General features: G+C 41.4%; 1 protein-coding gene across 1 annotated transcript in view; it reads left to right on the top strand.

The window, feature by feature from the left end:
- LOC122814170 (kinesin-like protein KIF2C) overlaps window positions 1–21,646 on the top strand; it is a 1,072,320-nt gene that overhangs the window by 450,630 nt on the left and 600,044 nt on the right. The window contains exon 5 of the mRNA XM_044086781.1: window positions 5,882–6,044. Within this exon, the coding sequence (XP_043942716.1) occupies window positions 5,882–6,044 (163 nt within the window). The remainder of the gene's footprint in view (window positions 1–5,881; window positions 6,045–21,646) is intronic.

Raw genomic sequence — 21,646 nt, 5'->3', positions numbered from 1 at the left:
TACATAAACAAGCAGGGGGGTACACATTCTTACCCCCTCTGCAGACTAGCCATGGCATTGTGGAACACAGCCCTGAGCTATCAAGTACATCTACAAGCTCAATTCCTGCCAGGAAAACTAATTACACAGGCAGATGAACTAAGCAGAAACCTCATGGACCCACATGAGTGGAAACTGGAGCCAAGGATTTCAACATGTTGACAAGCAAATGGGGGAGCCCAGATATAGACCTGTTTGCCTCCCTCCAAATCATCAGTTGGACAAATTTTGCGCACACTCCCCACAAACAGGCTTGGAAAGTGGATGCTCTGTCCTTCAGCTGGAAAAGCCCATCAGTTTGCCTTTCCTCCTCTTCCTCTGCTTTCTAAAGTACTACTAAAGATCAAACAAGGCAAACCAAGGACTATTTTCATTGCACCAGACTGGCCACGCCAACACTGGTGTACCCCCTCTTGCGCGCAGTGTCACTGTTGGCTCCATGGCACCTGCCTCAGACTCCTAATCTGTTTCAGCAGGAGACCCGAATTCTGCACCCTCAACTTCAAACACTGAATCTAGCAGCCTGGCTAATTACATAATTTCTCCTTTACCATCCCTCAGTAAACCAGTGATGGATATCATTTTAGAGGTAAGGAGGCCTAGTACTAGAAAGTCTTGCACTGAAAAATGGAAAAGATTCTGTGCCTGGAACCAATCTCAAGGGATGAGCACAACACTGCCCATTTACCTCTGATTTTACAATACGTAACTGAGATGCTTCATAAAGGCCTGTCTTTCTCCTCATCAAAATTCACACCTCATCCATCTCAGCTCATAACACAGAACCACCCCTTTTCTCATCCACTGCTCAAGCAGTTCCTCAGAGTGGCCAAAAAAATACCCAGGAGAGCTCCAACTCCAGCCTGGGACCTCAACTTTTTATTGGAAAAGCTCACCCTTCCGCCTTTCGAGCCAGCTGCCACTTCGGACTTAAAATTCCTTTCTTGAAAAACAGCTTTTCTTTTAGCAATTACTTCAGCAAGAAGGGTATCTGAATTACAGGCCCTCATGGCAGTGGAACCTTTCATCTTTGAGGACAGTGTGTCCCTTCCTTCATGCCCAAAGTAGTATCCAGTGTGGCCCTTAATCAGCCTATACATTTTCCAGCCTTCTTTCCTAACCCACAGAATAAAGGGGAATGGATACTGCACTCCTTAGATGTGCACAGACAACTAAGATTCTACTTGGACAGGACTAAACCTCAAAGGAAATCTGAACCACTGCTGGTGGCATTTTCTGCAAGGGGCAGAGGGGAAGGCTATTTCAAAGCAAACCATTTCCAAATGGATAGGCCATTGCATTAATTTGTGCTACAAACACCATGGAAAACCTATCCCACAGGGCATCGCACCCCACTCTACAGGGCTGCATCTTACCTCTACAGCCTTTCTCAGAGGTGTCCCTACCATGGACTTCCTAGAAGCTGTTACCTGGAGTTCTGTACATACTTTCACCAAGCATTACCATATGCCAATTTTCTCTAAAGCCAGAGTTTGCTTTGCCACTGCAGTCTTGCAGGGCCTTTTAACTGGTCCTAATTCTGTTTAAATTCTTCCTCCCATCCTTAGCTTTGGGAATCAACCCAAAAGTGATGACTGCAACAGTGAAACGTACATAGTACAGTTGTGTACACTTGGCATAAATGTAGATGTTAGTGTATTCACTGTTTCAGTCCTGGTTACCCTCCCTCCAGCCCCCTTTTTATTTTGGATATACCTCTACTTTCCTTTGCTTTCTTCAAAAGCTTTTTGGTGTATTTGCTTTTTTGTTGGAGGTATAACCTTGTATATTTATAGATATAATTGCTTCCCATTAAGGGGGCACGACATCTGTGGCAAGAAAAACTGATGTAATGGTGTCTGCTGCATGTTTTATACCCCTGATGTCATGGAAGAATGGACAGCAACCGACGCAGGACCCAAGACTTTGTTAATCAGGCCGACTGAGGGCTACTGCTAACAGGTAACCCCAAAAGTGATGACTGCAACAGTGAATACACTCTAACATCCACATTTATGGTAAGAGTACACAACTGTACTTTCTGTCTACTATGTTTCCATCCTGAATTATTTATTGCTAGAGGTACTGGACTCTTTTTTTTTTTTTTTTTTTTCCCCCCCCCTCCTGAAGTGTATACAGCTATGCACGTTACATTAAGTAGTCTATTGTATATTAAGGACTACTCGTATTGTATTTTCATTTTGTTGTGCTGGGGTCTTGCCCATGTCTTGTATTGCCACTGTCTGCGAATAGAGTGCTTATTTAATGGTTTACCGCATGCTCTCCCCGTCTTCATTAGAGTATTTACTTTAGGTCTTTCCATATTTATTCTTGAATGACATTGGAGTTTAGTTTCTCTTACACAAATAAAAATGGGACCTGCCATGCATTTATACTAAACAAGTAATACGCCAATTACTAAGGAAGCACAAAACTGTTGGTAGCAGTTTCCTATTGTGCAACCAGTGTAAGCCAATAACAGCAAGTGGGTTATTGAGTTGTGTAATACCCCCTGAGATGTGCAATTGCATACCCTGCCCACCTTGCAGTTAACCACGTGCATGGGTGTCAGCAATGGCAAAGTCATGCCCACAAGACCTGCAACAAAATTTTAGTAAACTAAATAGTAATGCAAGCATTTTGTTTTTGAACAGAGCCAGAGTGCAACCTGTTTAAAAATCAAATGTAATATATGGTCTGAAAACATTATTTTGAAAGTTCATAGGCATGCAAGTATTGCAAACGAACATAGGTGGAATTCATTTTATTACACCCCCCCCCCCCCAAAAAAAAAATAACCTTATGCATGCATGTCAATTGGCCATGGATAACATTGTGCTTAGCTGTCAAAACATTGACAGCTGTTTCTATACAAACAGATGGATGTTACTGTTGCCTGTACAAGTCTGTTGTGTGATTCTTCAGTTTGGGGGGGGGGGTGAGAGTTTTTTAATAAAACTGTGGTCTGCCGTTAATAGACCAATGGACACTTACCATGGCATTCAGCAGCCTGTTGGTCAGTAATGCCACATGCTTTCAGTCAACAACAGACCACCCAAACCTGCTCAAATTTCATTGCATGTGTGGGGGTAGGGTGGGTTATTGCAGTACACAATAACTACAAAGTGATATGGGCTGCTATTAAAAACTGGCTAGAACCCACCAGGCTATGGAGGTAAAAAAAAGTCCTTATGTTGGGACTTACTGCAGATTCTAACTGTAATATCAATAAATGAATTTGATTTGCAAAAAAAAAATTCAAATAAGATAAACAATTTGCCATGGCACATATGTATTAGTATGCAATATAACATAACTAAACCCACTAAAACTTGTATGATTAATTATTACATTGACTCATTTAGGAAAATTAATAATGCAAATATAGATTTAAAAATCTGGTTTGACCTTTTAATACCATTTGCAGTCACAAAGAACTTTACACATAAAATATATAGAGAAATTAATTCCTGGGAACAGGATTTGTTTGTTGCCTCCAATGTATCAAAGAACTAAATGTTTTAGATATACAAGTAATAAAAACAACATACAAAATTCCACAACAGAACTGGCTAACTTTAGAGAGTATTCTGTCATATTCACAAGATTTAAGTAGAATGACAATTCTTCATTTAAAGAAATAACTAAATTTACAAAATACATATATGAAATCATATATAATGACTTTGACATGGGAAACAGTGTTTCAAAATTTTGCAAAATATTGCTAAAGTATAAAACACCCAAAACCTCATATTGGAAATGTATAACAAAAGGACATTCAATACAGTTGATTGAAGATATTAAAACAAATATCTTATTGATAAAATATGCATCCTTTACACAATGTTGAAAAGTTTTTAATTGGAAATGCTTGCACAGAACATTCTTAACCCCAGACAGAATCAGTAAAATTAGTTCTTCCACAAAAGGAATATGTTGGAGGATGTGAGCAAGTACACAATGCAGATTGGAACCACATTTTCCTTGTGTTACAATTTAGCAATTTTGGAAAGGTATTAATAACTTTCTACAAGCTTTATTTAATGAATCTTTAACTAAAGCTCTTGTATTAAATGTGACCGAAGGTCCTCATTTGAATAGGTCAAACATGTATCTGGTATGGGCTATACTTCTATACTTGCAGTTTCAAGGAAGTGTATAACAAGATGGAATGCAAACACAATACCAACTTTGGAAGACTTCTACAGCCTACTGAAGACCACAGCATTATTGGAAATTAAAATTAAAGAACTAAGAATTTATCCAAAGCCAGTTATCAACAACCCTTAGGGAAAGTCTCATCGTTGATTGACACTATGCAATAATTGATCAGACATTCTAATGGATTGGACATACTTATAAAGTAACAGTATACATTAAGATCTGTTGGTGTCAGGCTAATGTAAATAGTGTATATAGTTATTTAAGATGTGTATAAATACTATGGGATTCATTCAAATGTATTTGAAAAATAAAAACATTGAGAAGGACTTGCTGCAGAGGTGCCTGTTTTGCAGACCTATGGTTGTTTTTACTTTTCCCAACTGCACTTTGAAAGCAGGGAGGGGGACATTTTTTAGAATGTCCAACTGGTATGTTACAACTACATTATTTTCTGTTAATGGGAAATCATGCTTCTATACAGCTCTGCCAGAGATTTTTTTTTTTTTTTTTTTTTTTTTTAAGTAAGACTAAAGATAACCAATTTACATTTGGATTTTGACCACTTAGCCTTTGCAAAAGGCTGACAAGGACATTTTCTAAACATGAATTCACCCAGTCTTGTTAAAACTCCACCCAATACTCCCAAGAGGAAAGGGCTAGCACAAGCCATTTCAGACAGATCTCCCCCTTTTGCAATAGGTAAAGGTTTGACCCTTTGCTTCCTGCATGCTGGGTTAAACATTTAATCATAACGCAAGCAGATTTGCATAAATAAGCTGCAAGTTCTACCCACCCCTCCCCAAGTAAGGGAACATACCTCTTAACAGTAGTTGTATTAAGGAGGCAATAGTTTTCAAATCTCTGCTGCATTTTTTTTCAGGAAAAAAAGCTCTCTCTAGCTTCACAGTTCACATTTTTGCATATTTACTAAAGAAAATTACAGGGTTTGCATCTCACTTTACATCTTAAGTTTGCGTACAACTTTTCCAAATTGCTTTAATATCTACTGTGAATATTTATTTAGCAGACTTCTGATTGTTTGCAGCGTTCTGTAGTTGGTTGTCTTTCTGCCAGAGTAGATCCTGTTTTGGGAAAATTTTCTTGTGGGACATTCAGTCCGAACGGAACATGTTTGTCCCCCCCCCCCCCTTACAATATGACAGACTTCTGCCCCATTTTTGAGCGACTTATTCAAATGTTTTCTGAAAATTTCAGACTACTGGTAAGTGCATATTCTGCTTTACTGTTGTTACTTGGTCTCTGGTTAGTGTTGGTACATTCATTTGGCTATGACTTCATACCTTGGTTTGTTTAACTTAAACTACTATCTTATGTGCTGCAGTAATGAGCCTTATGACTTTTGTTCACATAGTTTCTTGGGGTTCAGTAAATGGTGTACTTGCCCTTGTACATGATTTATGGTTACACTGGCAGGCTAATCTCTGGGTCAGTCCTGCAAGTGCAGCTATGATCAAGGTGAAGATTCTCTTCAGATAAGGTGCATGTCTTCTGGACAGCGTGAAAAGTTTGTCATACCTGTGATTTGGTGCAGGGTCTAGTTCTTGAAGATTAATGTTGACCATTTTTTACAGCTTTTTCCAGAAAATGCATAAGATTGCATTGCAATGGCAGTCTTAAAACATGCTTAGTTTTATTGTTCTTTTTTTCTCTCAAGAAATAATGAAGAAAGACATTGATGTGGTCACTGTCCCTAATAAAGGTATCATGTTTGTACACGAGCCAAAGCTCAAAGTGGACCTTACAAAGTACCTGGAGAACCAAACTTTCAGATTTGACTATGCTTTTGATGAAACTGCAACTAATGAAATGGTATACAGGTACTGTATCAGTTTTTTTAGTGTGCAATATTTGCAAAAAATCAGAACATTGCTAACAGTTTAGAAAACAGAAAGAGGGCTCTGAATTCTGTCATCTTGATCTGCATTCACTAATTTTCATGTCCGCTTTTTTTTTGGTTATTGAAATTGAAGCATTTTTATGCAGTTTGTGTCTTTAAAATGTGCAGTTAGTCTGAACAGTTATTACTGTATAGTTATGATTAGGTAGCATTTGTGCAACCGATCTATATAATTATATGTAAGGCATTTTAAATGTTTTGATGCTTTAAGATAGGAACTTGTTACTGTTTTGGGAAATGTGTTTTAAGGCAATTATCAGTTTATGAATGAAGTACAACATATTTAACAGCATGGTTAACACCGTCACTGGTAAAACTTCTAATTCCTAATGTACTGTTGACTGTGTAGTTTCTGTAGTTTCTCACAGCATTTTAACTAGTCCTAATGTATCCAACAGAGATGCAAGACTATAAAATATTCTGTATCTGTCTTCCTGGCAGGCCTTTCTGCCATGTTGTTTGAGTAGGCAGATGGATGCTATTGTGAGGTTTGCAGTATGTTACTAAAGATGGCAGCCTACAATAAAATTACATGAGTTATACTAGTTACCACTTGAGGAGCTTCATTGATTAAAGATATAATATTAAGCCAGTGCTATGTCTTTTAAATTTGAATTAGGGTAGCACTATTACTGTTCTGACATACCCACTGCATGTAGTTTTTCAGCAATGATAGCACTAGTTTCTCCAGGTGCTTGTGGAGTTAATATAATCTGGAATGTTTGCAGTAGTCCCTGGCAAGTTGACTCGTCTTGTTAACGCCCAAGACGGGGACTTGTGATGTCTATGCAGAGACATCCTTAAGTGTGGAAGTTAATTGTTAGTAATGGTCAGATTGGCTTTAAAATGGTAGCTGATATCTGCCATTGACAAACTTCACAGGTATTTTATATTTGTAGCCCTCCTTTGTTTGATGTATCGCACTCTAGCTATGGTGGTAATGATGAATTTAACTTGGTCAGTTAGGGTTTTATTTATTTATTTTTTTTACATGGTTACAGGTGACATTCTGAGTGGTCCTGAAGTTTTCTTTACATCAACCAGGCATTAGTTAGTGCAACAATTATCAAATTTGGGGCTTTAGGACTGTTTTGCACTGGGGATTTGAATAGGTTTAGAGTTTGCTGCTTCATGTTATTGAAGACCTGTTGCTTGATCTTTGATTCTTTTCGGACTTTATAAATTTGTTTGTGGGACTTTTACTGGATTTAGCATGTGTAAATATGTACATCATATTTATCATTGCTGCAGTAGTCTTAACTATATGGGTTATATTCTGCAAAGGATTTAACTGCTGGCTTCCAAAGCTTTATGGCACATTCCATGCACACAAACTGTCAGGCACTCTGAGCTAACTAAGACAAGTTTTGGTGTGAAGCCCTTCAAAGTTTTATTGCTACCAAAAAATATGTCCCTCTGAAGCTTTTGAGAATTGACTGCTTGTGCTGTTCTTTTTGGCGGAAGTTCCCTTTAGGGGGAGGGGGGATTCCAGTTTCTTTGTGCTGCTATTATCGCTTTCCTCTTCTGGAAAGTTATTTTAAAGCTAGAAGTGTAATCTTTTAATGACCGTCAGGAAGACTATACTTTTAAATCAGAGAGCTCCTTTTTCTTGTCCGTTTAAAAGATGTGCAAACTAAATTATTTTTTTCCCTGTGGAGAAGGTTGTTAGTTTTCTTTTGTGTGGCTGGCAAAGTGTTTTAAGTGCTTTTTTAACTTTTTTTTTTTTAAAGATGTGTAGTTTGACTGGCATTTGCTGCTGGTCTTCCATAGAAAAAAGGCACCATTTTCAGCTTCACTGTAAAACAGAATATTGGTCCCACTGTCTGTCCTTCAGCCCAAAGAAAGTTAAACTACCTTTGTCAACACAGCAGGCTAGCAATTTGGTGATTTTGCTATGGCCATTTGCTGTACCTGAGACCACTCTGCTTTTATCCTGGATCCCTCTGGTGTCGCACCAATAACTATTACGGACCTAGGGTTAGGCATGTACTCTGTGGCTGTTGGGGGCGGGGGGTCTCCTCCGTGAGAAAGGGGGAGGCCAGTCTTGTCTGACCTGTGAGAGAGCTTCCCTATTGTCAGAATACGGTGCCCACCCCTTGGGAAGCTGCTGTTGCCATTAGTAACATGGTTGACCCCATTTTCCCCTGTCAAAAAAAAAAAAAAACAGAAAACTAAGCCTGTATCTACTCACATTTCTTTAGAAAGTAGTTTACTTGATCCAGCTCAGGATTTAATCCAGGCTATTGAGTCTTATAAAAGATTCTCGTAAAAGAAAGGAGGGGTACCTCTTTTGCTGAAGGGATTCAAGATTCTGAATAGGAAGATGATGTTGACAGCTTTTCTTCTCAGATTTCTGATTCTGACTCTTACAGCTCAGTTTCTGAATCTCTGTAGCCTTTTTCTTAGACTATTACTAGAATGTGCCAGTGTTTTCTGTTGAATAACACTGAGGTTTCTCAATGTCTAAGAAAATGCCATGAGTTACAAAAGGATTTTCCTGAACCTACAACCATTCCTCTTCTGTCCATTTTAGAGGATGTCTCTGCCTAAAATTTTCTTGTTAGTCAGCCAGTTTGCCCATAAAAAGGCAGATAAGATGAACTTCCTCAGTCTTCTAGATTTTTGTACACTATTCCTTAACCTGACCCAGAAGTTATAGGTTTAGTTGATCCCACTGCTGAATAAGCACTTGTTTAATTCTAAGCCTACTGATAAACCAGGGGAAATTATTGATAAGCATGAGAAAAGTGTATACTTCTGCAACTTTGACTTTCAGAATTTTTAATTGTCATATGTTAAAGCTTGTTCTGACTAATTGTGGAAGTATGAAGAATGCCTTATCTGCAGTTCGTTTTCTTTTCAGTCTGGATTTAACCTGTGTGGATTATCATATCAGACTCTGATCTGAGACCAGTCATAGTCTAAAGACTTCAGCCTACTGAGCTCTGCCACATCCTCCCACAGTCCCTTGCTCAACTAAGATTGCTTCAGATCTCATTTGCCACCATTCGTGGGCAGTAGTTTGGTGTTTTGAGCCACCGGAGTGTATTCTTATGATATTTCAGTGTATTCAGCTGGTTTTATCCTCTACCCTTTTTTGTGTCTTGGCTATTTGTGGTTTAGCTTTTTCCTTGTAGGTTAGTGTAGGTTTTGGGTTAGGTGTTCTTAGACTTTTCCCCCCTTGTGTGTTTTTCTAGTGTGGTTAGTGTTTGCTGTTTTTTTTAGGTGTCTTTTTTTCTTGATTTTCATAGTGTGGTTATTGCAGTTGGTTTTGAGGTATGGAGAAGGGTTTTAGAAAGTATAAAGCTTGTGATCACAACCTTCTATTGTAGGATGCCCATGACAAATGGTGTATACTGTTTGGGGGCTGCCCATCTTTATCCAGCTTATGTTATTTGTGAGGGCTTCAGCACTCTAAATGAGAGAAAGGGACAAGTTGGTCCTGAAAGGGCTTGTCTGTTCATGATTCTTCTGTTTTTCTAGTAGAGGGCAGAAGAGTGATCTGTGCCACAAGTGGGGCTCTAAAGACCCCAAAATTTCCAAGGGAGGGCCAAATATCGACCCCTTTTCTGGTCTGCCAGATCTGAAGGTCCAAAGATACTCTGCTTCCATGGTGGTTTTGGATTCATTGTCTGCTGCAACACCTTGGACCCAATCACCTTCCGCATTGATTGCAAGTAAGGCGGTCTCTCCTGCTCTGTGTTCCTAGCCCTTACTTGTCCAAGGGGGATACCACTGAGTAGAACTTTCTCCGTTCTCTAGAGCAGTCCTAAGACCCACTGATTTTGGAACTGCTAATGCAGTGCTTTGTACAGGCGCAGATGCAGTTAAGACTGACCCCCTTGGCTGTGGGTCCTTGACCCAAAATGTCAGCCCCTTTGTTTTCCTCCCTCTCTTGTCAAGGTTTCAAGGTCATCACAGCTGGTTGCCTTTCCACGCTTGGGGATGGGTCTAACTGCCTGGCCCATTTCAGCTACAATCTCTACCTTTGTTTCCTCATCTTTGGCCCCATCATGGCAGAGTGGGCCACAGAGCCGACAAATTGGAGTGTCTGGGTCATGTTAGATTTAGTTTCTGTGATGGTCCTTCCCATGTGGGGCCTCTGCTCTTGACAGATTGACTCTGTTCTCTGTGTTGGGACATTTTGGAATGGCTCTGGATTGTGCTTCAGATAGTCACTGCTAGGTCTGCTGGCTCTGGGCTAGTCTGTCTCGATTTCTGCCTTGTGGAGAAGGATGTTCACCTCTTAGTGGTCAGCTGCGAGCAGTATCCCTTCATCTTTGACACATGCACTTGCAGACATGCTTCAGTCTGCTCCAGGATAGCTCACCTCATGTGGTTGCTCGTCTACATTGCCTTCAAGGCTCGCAGCTCCCCTTTCCCCAACATGGATTCTCCAGGGCAGGAAGCACCTGTATTGTCCTAAGAATGCCTCACTGATACTGACCTCTATGAAGGGCAACGGTTCCCTAAATCACCCCCCCATGAGGATTCCTTTTTTGGTAGTCTTTTGGATCTACATCGCCAGCACAAGGGATTGTACTGCCATAGCCAAGTCTCTGGAGAAGGTGATATTTTTGTCTAACTTTAAGATGGTACTTAAACTAGACTAGATTCTCTCCCCTCCCAAAAACTAGCAATGCTGCAGTAAGGGTCTGGCTGTTGATGCAGTTGTGGTTGCAGCAAGTAAGGAGGATATCTCGCAATTCCTCAATCCATCCTCTGATTAGAGAATCTTATGGAATGGACCAGTTAGGGAAGTGGTCCTATGGCTAGGCCACATTCACAGTGAGGGCACTGAACTACTTCAGCATGTCACCATGATGTCTGGTCAGGTGAGCAAATTGTCAGTGGTAATTAAGAGACAGCAGACTTGGGAGTCTGAAGAGTTTGGAGACGCTGATGCCCACCTTAGTCTATTGCTAATGTGTTCATGCATCTGCTGTTTAATGCAGCTAATGACACATTACAAGCTGCCAACACTGATATTGCCATGCTTAGATGAGGCACTAATTCTGCAGATTGATTTAAGGTGCCCTTTATTAATGCCCTATTTGGCAGCCTTTCATTTTTGGGCTAAAGGTTAAGGGCACTTTGACCAGGAGTGATCAGGATGGGGAGAGACTGCCTGCCATTGGAGTACGTTTTGCTACTACTCAGACTGCCTCTAGAAACCAGAAGGGGAGTAGGCTGACTTATTAGAAAAGTGCCGCAGCCTTTTCAGGAAATTTTGTGAGTGTTCCCCATGCTGCAGGGGGCTAACCATAACAGGGTGTGTCCTTGTGGCAAGGGTGGTCTGCAGAACCAGGGCTTTTACAGAGAATTACCCAGAAGTGCCTTTTAGTAACCCCAAGAGGTTACCTAACACTCTGGCTATGTCATCGATTTCTACACCTGTTAGCTTAGAGGCCATCAACTCTGATGCATGGATGCTACGAGTCATATCCAGAGGCTATAAAATTTCATTTTTGGAAACTCCAAATTTAAATCCCAAACATCTTTCCGACATGCACCCCATCAGTAAGGAATGCAGCCATTGAAATTGATAAGCTGTTAGTATATGGAGTCATCCAAGGCATACCACCAGACAGTTTGTGGATCCAGGGTCTATTTGGGGTTCTTTCCAAAGAGCACAGATATCAGGCCAGTTTTTAGATTTGAGAAAGTTGAATCGTGTTTAAAAAAGAAAAAAAAAAAAAAAAACTTTACATTTAGATATGATGTCCTTTTTATTCTTCCTAAATGTTTGGGTTACAATCTGACCATGGATCCGACTTGGCCACATTCTACAGACATGGATCCAACTCTCAAGCTCCTCCCTCTACCCATAGCACCGTAGTCCATCCCTAATACCCCAGATGTCATTTGCTGCCATCTCGCACAGATGGGATCCTCTCTAAGCATTTTGTTAGGTGTCTAGGTAGCTGTGTTTTCTTTAAAATCTCTTGGATACATTGATGTATATAGATATACGCATGCATGCTGTCTCTCTGTGCGTGTATATATATATATATATATATATATATATATATATATATAATGTGTGTGTACATCTATATCTATCTAAATAAATAGATGTGGACATCTTACAAAAGGGCCTCACTGAGACAGATGCCTGGTGTCAAAGCCATGGCCTCAAGCTCAGTGCCAAAAAGCGCATTGTCATCCCTTTGGTAAAAACTCTGTACCCATGAACTACCACATAGGCTGTAGTCTACTCAACACCAAAAGTGTGATAAGAGACCTTGGGGCACAGGTGGACAGTAGTCTCTCCTTTGAAAATCACATCGCCACAGTAGTCAGGAAATCCTTCTACGTGGCACACCTCATCAGGAAAAAGAGGTCATTGTTCCCCTCTACTCATCACTCATTAGACCCATTATAGAGTACAACTCCCCTTTTGGTATGCTCCTCACAAGACATCTACAACTGGAAAGGCCACAGAAATACCTCACAGAGGATTACCAGCCTCAAACAGATGCCCTACGCAGAAGTCTCAAAGTCCAGCTTCACTCTGTTGCATATCGCCTACTCAGAGGCGATCTCTGCCCAACATACAAAGCTATGTCAAACCCAGAGCTGTTGGACATGCTCCACATAAAGAAATCCCAATCCCTCCGAGCTACACGCTCTAGGGACCTAAACCTTGTCACCACAATAAACTGAACATGCTGGAGGGATAGATTCCTGTCCCAGAGACTTCCCATACTCTGGAACACACTACCTATCTATATCAAACAAAGCTCCTTATTAGCACTCTTCAAGAAAAATCTTGATTGGATGGGCGATAGGAAATTCACCCCAGGGGTCACATCTGTGGCTCTGCTTGACAGGGGCACAGGAAAATAATTTTCTTGGTTGGCAAGAGCCAGGGTACTGTTTGGCTAGGCTTATATAGGCCCTAGGGCCAGTAGCCTAGTTACCTACCTATGAATCTATATATATATATATATATATATATATATATATATATATATATATATATATAGATAGATATAGATATAGATAGATATAGATAGATATCTATTAAAATTTTTGGATTTTCTTTCCCTCAGTTTATTACTTTGAAAGAAATTTTCTTGAGTACCATTATTGGTACTCCTTTTCTTTTTCTTGCCAATTTTTAACGGAGTATTTAACACAATTGTTAGCAGTTTTTCTACCTTTGCTTGTTTTTTAAGTCTATTTCTTAGCTGCTTTCCTATTTCTGTAGTTTGCAGATGTTATGTCTGGGAAGTCTACAGGGTTTAAAAAATGCACTTCCTGGAGGCATAATGTTACAAATTCAGATGCCGAAAGGGAATGCATTTATTTAGGAGCAGTACAGCTGGATACGAACTGTACTATTTGTGCAGGGTTTAATTCAGGGCTATAGCTGACAGGCAAAACAAACTAGTCCCCCTAAAGGGTTACTATCACCTTCCTTGTCGTCTTCTGCCAGGTCTCAAACACTCAGTAAGTCTTACAAGGCTCTGGCAGGGGATAAAAAGATCCCAGCCCAAGTCTCCAAAGATAACTTCAACCTCAAAGCCTCAACAAAAAAATAGGTCTTTGGATCTGACCTAGTCAGATTTACCTGTATGGCTATTAAGCCTTCAGATCAGATGGTCATTTCATGTACCCCTATTGCTCAACCCACAGATCTGATCTCTGGTATTTTTCAGAAGCAGCAAATTCTTACCAGAGTTGGTCATAGCATCATCTTGGCTCCATTCCCCTCTTATGGAAACTCCGAGGAAACACTTCAGACTTCAGTATACCATCTCATCTATTAGGTCCTCTAGGAGTCTCTCTGAAGTGGATAGGATGAAGACAAACTTTCTCAGAGTCCAGATCCAGATGGAGGTTAGAATGTCTGGCATCGGATCTGTGAGCCTTCTTTCCACCTCCAATACAATTGTATATCCTTTTCCAATTCATCCTTCAGTTTTGGTGCCCCAGGATCTTAGTATCGGTGTCTGAATCTGAGAATGTTTTCAACCCCAACTGTCTTCCTGACGGGCTTTTCTCCAGTTTCCTTTGATTAGGATGAGCCTTGGAGCCAAGGTATCAGCCTTGGATCTGTGGGGCCTGGGTTGACTCCTATACATTGCTTGCCCCTTAGTGCTAGATAGCTCAGGTTCTTATCCTTCTGAGACACTGATTCAGTCAGTCATTGCTTGCTGCTTTGGAGGTCTCTGCCCTGGTACAGTTGTCCTTGTCTTCCTCTGGTGTATCTGCCTTCGAGGTTGTAGAGAGTGTGTTCTGTCATTCGAGATTGGTCTTGTATGTCTTTGCAACCTAAAGGGTGTGTAAGAGGGGAGGCACAGGTTGCCCTCTGGAATCCCTCACCAATGATACTGACTTCGAAGGTGAAGGGTCCCCCAGATTATCACATGATATCTCATTTGGAGACATTTTGGAAATCTTTAAGCGAAAAGGTGGTTGGCTCTCGGATAACCCTGAGGAGTATGTATTCCCGGAAGCTTTTGATTCTGGCCCATCTATGTCTTGGGTGACTTTCCAACTGATAAGCTTACTGACCTAGCCTCTCACTGGGCATAGAAGGATCCGGAGTCTGAACTGATTCCATGTTGACAAGACAAAATTTTAGTCCCCCCAAAAGATAGACCACATTGGAGCAAAGGAGTCCCTGTTGATGCAATGGTTGTGGCGGCAGCACCCAAGAAGGACCTTGCAGAACAGAGCTTCTCTGCCCACCCCCATTAGAATCCAGGTCATTGGACAGATTTGAAAAGTGCGTATTTGTGCCAGTTACCTTTGCCTTGAGGTCCTTGAACTATTTGGCGCACTCTATAAGACTGCAGATTAATTTTTACTAAGGAACTTGCAGTCTGAGTCCCGGTTTGCAGGGTATTATAAAAGTTCATCCTTGCCACTGGCCACACTTGCATATATCGAATGCATCCGTAAGGCTAATTTTGTATGTAGCAGAGGGTACCTCATAGGCAGCCAGTTCACTCATTGCCATAAGGAGACGTGCCTTGATTGTTTTATGTGATTTTTACAGAGCCTTTCAAGTAGTCTTTCATCAGTGCTGCTTTTGGAACTTCCTTGTTTGGCCCCTTAGTGAAAGAGACACTTTCCCGCAGTTAACAGGAAGAATAGACCCAGTTTGCCTTAGGGATTTGATTTTCTATCCCTCAATGATCCTTTCCAAGGAATCTAAGGAGGTAAGAAAATGTGGTTTTGTAATTCCCATGGATATTTCTACTTTTTGCATGCCGACTACTCCCTCAGATGTTGGAGAGAGTTTGAGTGGAAGATGCTTTCCTCATGGTAGAGGCCCACAGCAAAGTTGGCTCGCAATTCTTATCTGAATAGACCTTTTCAGTGCTCCTGAAGGGCTTCCTGACTGCTCGTCTCTAGTGGCAGTCGGGATGTTTTGTCCTTGCACCCAGATGCCTGGTCTGCTGTAACAAAACATTCTTGGGTGCTAAACATAATATCCAGAGGTTTTTATACTATTTTTCCAAATGCATCTTGCCAAGAAAAAGTTTCCAGATGTTCGCGCAGTCAGAGAAGCTGCAGTTCAAGAAATTTAGAAGTTGTTTGACAAGAGCCACCCAGCAGTTCCCAAAAGACCGGAGAGAATTCAGAACTTATTCTAGGTTCTTTTCAGTGCCAGTAAAGAAAAGGGACCAGAGACCCAATTTTTGGATCAAAGCAATCCTGAATCTATATGTGAGGAAGTCTGTTCCAAATGGTCATGGTTCAGTCCATTCTCCCTTTTTTTACACAAGGACGATTGGATGTGCTCAGTCAATTTTCAGGATGCGTACTATCAAAATATGTACTGCTGAAGATGTTTGAACTTTCAGCTGGGAGCCAGGTGTTCTGAATTCAGAGCCCTGCCCTTCAGGCTTGCACTTGGTAAACACACTGGGGCTGTAGTATGACAATGGTATCAGATCACCTGAGACTGCAAGGTTTCCTGGTGTGTCCATAGTTGGACAATTGGCTCCTCACCTTCAACCAAGCATCTCTTAGAACAGTTAAGGGACTATTTGCTCATCTCTAGGCATTGCAGTCAGAATTTCCAAATCAACGCTATTACTGGTGCAGAGCCTGGAATTCATCAGTGCTCATCTGAACACTGTCAAATTGCTTCTCTACCCCCACATTGTGTGGCTGCAATAAATTCCCAAGTTCAGCTAATATTTTCTTATCCTGTTCCATCCACCAGACTGATCCTATAGACTCTGGGTTCATGGCAGCATCTATAGATAGTATTAATTCCTTTAGCACATTACTATATGCTTGTACTGCAGTGGACTGTAGCTGTTCAGTGGTATGTTCTTTGATGGCCTCTTTCCTACCCAGTCAGACTCCCTCAGGTATGCAGAAATAATTTGCAACGATGGATGCAATTGGATGAGCCCCTCAGTTCACCCCTTTGTTCCATCTCCCTAGTAGCCACCGATGCCTTCCAACTGGGGTGGGGTGCATATTTTTGGGAAGGAAAGTGCAAGATGTGGCCCTTCAAGAATTTGCATATCCGTGTCCTGGAGATGAGAGGTTGTTCTGGCATTTGCAGACATTTCAAGATGTCCCTTTGAGGACCATTGTGATTCAAACCAACATGTCTGATCTGGTATGCCAACAAACAAGGCGGAACTCTATTTTATCCCCTGTCAAGAAGCTGTGTGTGGCAATGGGCTATCTCCGCCAATCGCTTTCTAGTAGCAACACACATCCCAAGGAAATTCAAAGTGCTAGCAAACAAGCTCAGCAGATCTATTCTGATGTCTTGTGTTCTCAGTTGGTGGCGGAGAAAATTTTCCATCATTGCACCCAAGCTTGCTGTGATCTATTTGCTTCTCCCCACAATAAATTCACCAGGTATTTTGCCCTAATCCCCCCCCCCTTTGCAGGTGAGTCGCCAAGAGATGCTCTAATCCACGTTTGGCCCTCTGGTCTCCTTTATGCCCAATACCTCTGATTCCAAAACTCGTATAGAAAGCCAGTGAGTTGAAGAGCTGTTATCCTGAGTGCCCCCTTCTGACCTCACCAGGTCTGGTTCCTCTTCATTTGGTCTCGTCTTTGTTCTCCTCCTTGGATACTGAACCCTAGTCCAGATCTGTCACATCCCTCGGGAATAAAATATTCTAGTATTCCAGCACTCTAAACTGCATGGTTTCTCCATTTCCATTAATAGCTAGACAGTCCTGGCTCATGGTATACTTTTGTCTTCAGACTCCCAAGAATTTGCAAGAGCAGATGGAGGAGAGTTTCAATCTGGACCCTGAAAAATTGTTGATTTATTTACTGGCCTGGTTTCTTTTGTACTGGAGTTTTTTTTAGCCCCTCTGTAATGAAGGTGCTAGTTTTTCCACAAAGTAAAATTGGCAGCCGTATCAAACTTTCACTCGGGAGATGATGCATTCAAATTACATAAAGCCCTTTTTAAGAGTACCTTCCTACTCAGAACCCCATTGAAAGATCGGTTACCTCCCTGGGGCTTACAAGTAGTACTGCAAGTTTTAACTCTGTCCTTAAAATTCCTCTCTTGTCTAACTGTCTAGTTGCTATTACTTCTGCTAAAATGGTTTTCGAATTCTGTACTCTTCAATGCTCCATACATTCTTTTCTATAAAGAAAGAATTACCTTTTGAACCAGTCCTTTATCCCTGTCAAGGAAGAATACATGCTACATCTGTTAGATGTACCTAGACAACTATGTTTTACTTAACACAGATCAAGAGTTCAGAAAAACGGACCAGCTTTTTCTTTCTCCTAGTTGTCTGGGCTCTCCAATTTCTACAGTTGCACTGGCCAAATGGATAACTAATTGCATTTCCTGGATTTATTCTCAGCAAGGCCTCTCCTTACCAAAACAACCAAAGGCTCCTCCAACTAGATCCATGGCGACTTCAACTACCATTGATATTTGTAGAGCAGCCACTTGGTCTAATGCTCATACTTTTACTCATTACAAATCTGAAATTTCCAGATTCAGAGCTGCTTTCGGTTCAACAGTTCTCTGGAATAGCCTCTTATGAGGGACAGCCAAGATTCATGTAACTGCAGACTGTCGTTTACATTGAGGACGAATGAGAAGGACATCATCAGATATTAGTCACTCACCATTATGGGTAGAGGGAGGAGCTTGAGTGTTTGATTCCAATTGTGTAGAATGCAGCAGCGTCAGATCTGAGGTCTGATCTATAACCCATACGTTGAAAACTGAAAATTAACACCAATGCCTAGTTATGGTGAGTATATAACTATAAATCTGACGTAATTTTTTATTCATTCTGTAAGTAAATGGTTTTGATCCGATCCTCTAATCCTACGCTGCTGTTACACTAGCTCGTGGCCACCAAAAAACTCTCAAATCCCTTCCCTACCCATAATGCAGCAATCTCCAACATCCCTCTTATCTCGTTTGCTGACGCGGTCACCATCAGCTCTCGAGTTAGTGGGAGAAGTTTCTAAAATATTTCCTTTTCAAAACAGTTTTTGTTTGATATATCTTTTTCTTCCTCTCAGTATTAGTAAACTCATGTACACTCAGGTAAATTTCTGCGTACCATTCTTGTAGGGCAAGTTTTCCTTCCCAACCCGTATTTGTATTTCCAAGTTTACCATTGCTGGTATAATTTCCTTTATTACATCTTGTGTAATTTCTTCAGCACGCATTGGTGGTACATTACCTGTTCTGTCCTTTTCTAGTATTAGAAAAAAGCTGTTTGTTTAATCCCATTCACAGGATGTCTGAAAAGGCCCCTCATGGTTCAAAAAATGTGATGTGTGGGTGCAAATTGCCTCTGATTTTTCTTTGCATCTATGGCTTGGGCCCATATCATTTAAAGTTTGAAGTATTTGCAATAAGTTTAACCCTTGTGCTCTTGCTGACAGGAGAAATAAATATTAAAGGGTTTGGTGCCCACCTCTTTTTCTGAAGCCATCACTGGGGCTCAATCCCCCAAACAGAAAGACCTTTTGAAGAGGTCTAAACCTGGAGTCTTCCGCTTCAGAACCTCCTAATAAATTACAGCAATCTGATCCAAAACTTACTATCTGACCAAATCTATATCTGATCCTACTAAATTGAATCTGAAGCCTCTAGCCAGGACCACATACCCCCCCATTTAGACGCAGTTAGTGCCTTCCCCTTTTTTTGGGAAGGCACTCCAAATCTCCATCCCTAGCATCTAATTTTTTCAGGAGTCTCACTGAAGCAGATGTGGAGAGTGATGAGCAAATTCAGATGGGAGTTCTTATGGCTCTTCCCCCTTCGGGTCAGGAAGTCCGGTAATCCACTACTGCACCCATTACTGCTCCTTCTCTAATCCAGCCTGTTTCTTTAGAGTTCTCTGATCAGAACCTTCTGAGTCAGTCTGGTTTGGATCCAAAGAAAACTCTCTCTCTCTCTCTCTCTCTCCAAATGTTGCTGTGAGTGCACCGGCTGCAACTTCCTCCGAGCTTAAGCATCCATATCTAGACAACTGTCTCTACCTGCCCGACCAGGCGTACACTAATATAAGCATGCGATCAGGTGCTACAGATTTGTTTGCACCTCAGAATTGCAATAAATTACAACAAGTGTCTGAACCGACCAAATATTAGAATCCATAGGGGCAGCATTCAATACTAACTTTAGTAGCTTCTCTTCCTCTCTTAAGAGTACAAACGGTAAGGGTGCAGGTCAGGAAAATATTCAGTACCGCAATTTCAGCCTGATGATTCCCCAAACCTTGGGATGAATATCTGTGGCAATAATTTGATGTTCGTGTTTCACTGTTGCAGTCATTACTCTTGGGTTTATCCTGCTGGCAGGCTACCTGCAGTCGGCCTGAATTCCAAAGTCCTGGTCCGGCATTGGTTGCTGTCGCCTCTTCCCTGACGTCAGTGCGCCAGGGGTATAAAAGATGCAGCAGACGCCATTTTTTTCAGTTTTTCGTGCCACGCGGTGTCTGAAGCAAAAGCAGTTTGCAAGTGCCAGTCGGCCGACTCCTGAGATTTTCAAATCCAAATTTCAGAACCAAAGTCTTCATTAAAGCCAAGTACCCCCCCCGTTGGGGAAACTTTTTTTCTTGCTCCAGACCGATGTCAGAAAAATTTCCCACTTGTATTTCTCATGGGAAGCAAATACCTCATAAGGATTTTCACTCTTACTGTATTCCTTGCCTAGGCCCTGACCACAACTTTGCTAGCTGTCGGTTTTGTGCTAGATTTAACCAACGCACTATTAAGCATCGGTTCAATTTTGCATTTCATTACTTTGGCCGAAGATTTAACTATATAATGCAGTAACCAAAAACAACAGAAACCTTGGTCGAGGAAAAAAGAACTTGCACCTTGCAGGAAAATTTCCTGCAAGGTGCAAGTTCTTTTTTCCTCGACCAAGGTTTCTGTTGTTTTTAACTATATAATGCCGTCGGAACAACCGACCGGAGTTTAGAAAAAAAACAAGGACAAGGAAAAGGAATAGGTATCTGAGGTGCAAAACCGTCGAGACCTCCGCTAGGCCAGTCACCAGTTCTCAGTGAGGCGCTTTCGCAGACCATGACGTCCACTACCTCAGAGCCACAGGTAGCTTCTGACTCCCACGTGGAGCCGACTGGGCCTCTGGATACTCAAGGTATTGGACACTCTGAAACCATTCCCTCAGATGGGTCTGGAGCCGCTGAGCAGGCATCTGCTTCTGAGGGTGTCTTCAGACCTACACAGTTGTAAGTTAAGCCAACTTCAGCTTCAAAGGCAAAGACTAAAGCAGTTCTAAAGACAAAGAAACAAGTACAGCATTCTCCTACTCAGACTTCCATGCCTAAAAAACAGATGCTTAAAATGGCTGAAGACCTAATTACTTCGATCAGGGGTTCCCATCCCCCTCCTGATAAGAGGCCTAGGCAAGAGACAGAATATAATTCTTCTGATCAGGTTTCAATTTCCTCTGATTCCTCTTCTGAACAGGGATACTCCTTTCCTCCCTACGAGGATTCTGATGCTGAAGAATCTATTCCTTTAGCCTCTCCTCCTGAGGATTATTCTTTTGGGGAAACCCTGCATACCTTGAGGGAGCATTTTCACTGGGAGAGCCAAGATTACTCAGAATCTAAGAAAAGGCTCCGAGACTTTCTTTTACTACCTCAGCACAGACCTCTTGGTATTCCACCTGTTCTAGACATTGTAGATGTATTTTCAGAGTCCGGCCTGTCTCCTGACTCTTTACCCCCCTGCACCTGCTAAGCCAGGCAGATACTACAGGGTCCCAGACTCATAAATTTCTATATAAAAACCCCGCTGCTGACCCAGAAACCATATCTCAGGGTCCCAAAGGGGTCAAGGCTTCCACTGCAAAAAATCCTGTCCCCTCTGATAGGGATTCTAGGGCACTGGACAGATGGGGAAAAAAAGTTTACACTTCTGCTACCTTGGCTGTAAGGGCTTTAAATTGTCAGTTTCATATGCTTAAATATCAGCAATACTTAATTTCACTGCTTAAACAGAAAATGTTGACAAATTCTGAATGTTCTGATGACAAGAAAATGCAGGATTTATTGCATGCAGCTAAAC

Source organism: Protopterus annectens, chromosome 10.part0, assembly GCF_019279795.1.
Source record: "Protopterus annectens isolate FY-2018-M chromosome 10.part0, PAN1.0, whole genome shotgun sequence".
Taxonomy (NCBI): domain Eukaryota; kingdom Metazoa; phylum Chordata; order Ceratodontiformes; family Protopteridae; genus Protopterus; species Protopterus annectens.
The sequence above is the reverse complement of the archived record's forward strand: the minus strand, read 5'-3'. Positions and strand labels throughout refer to the sequence as shown.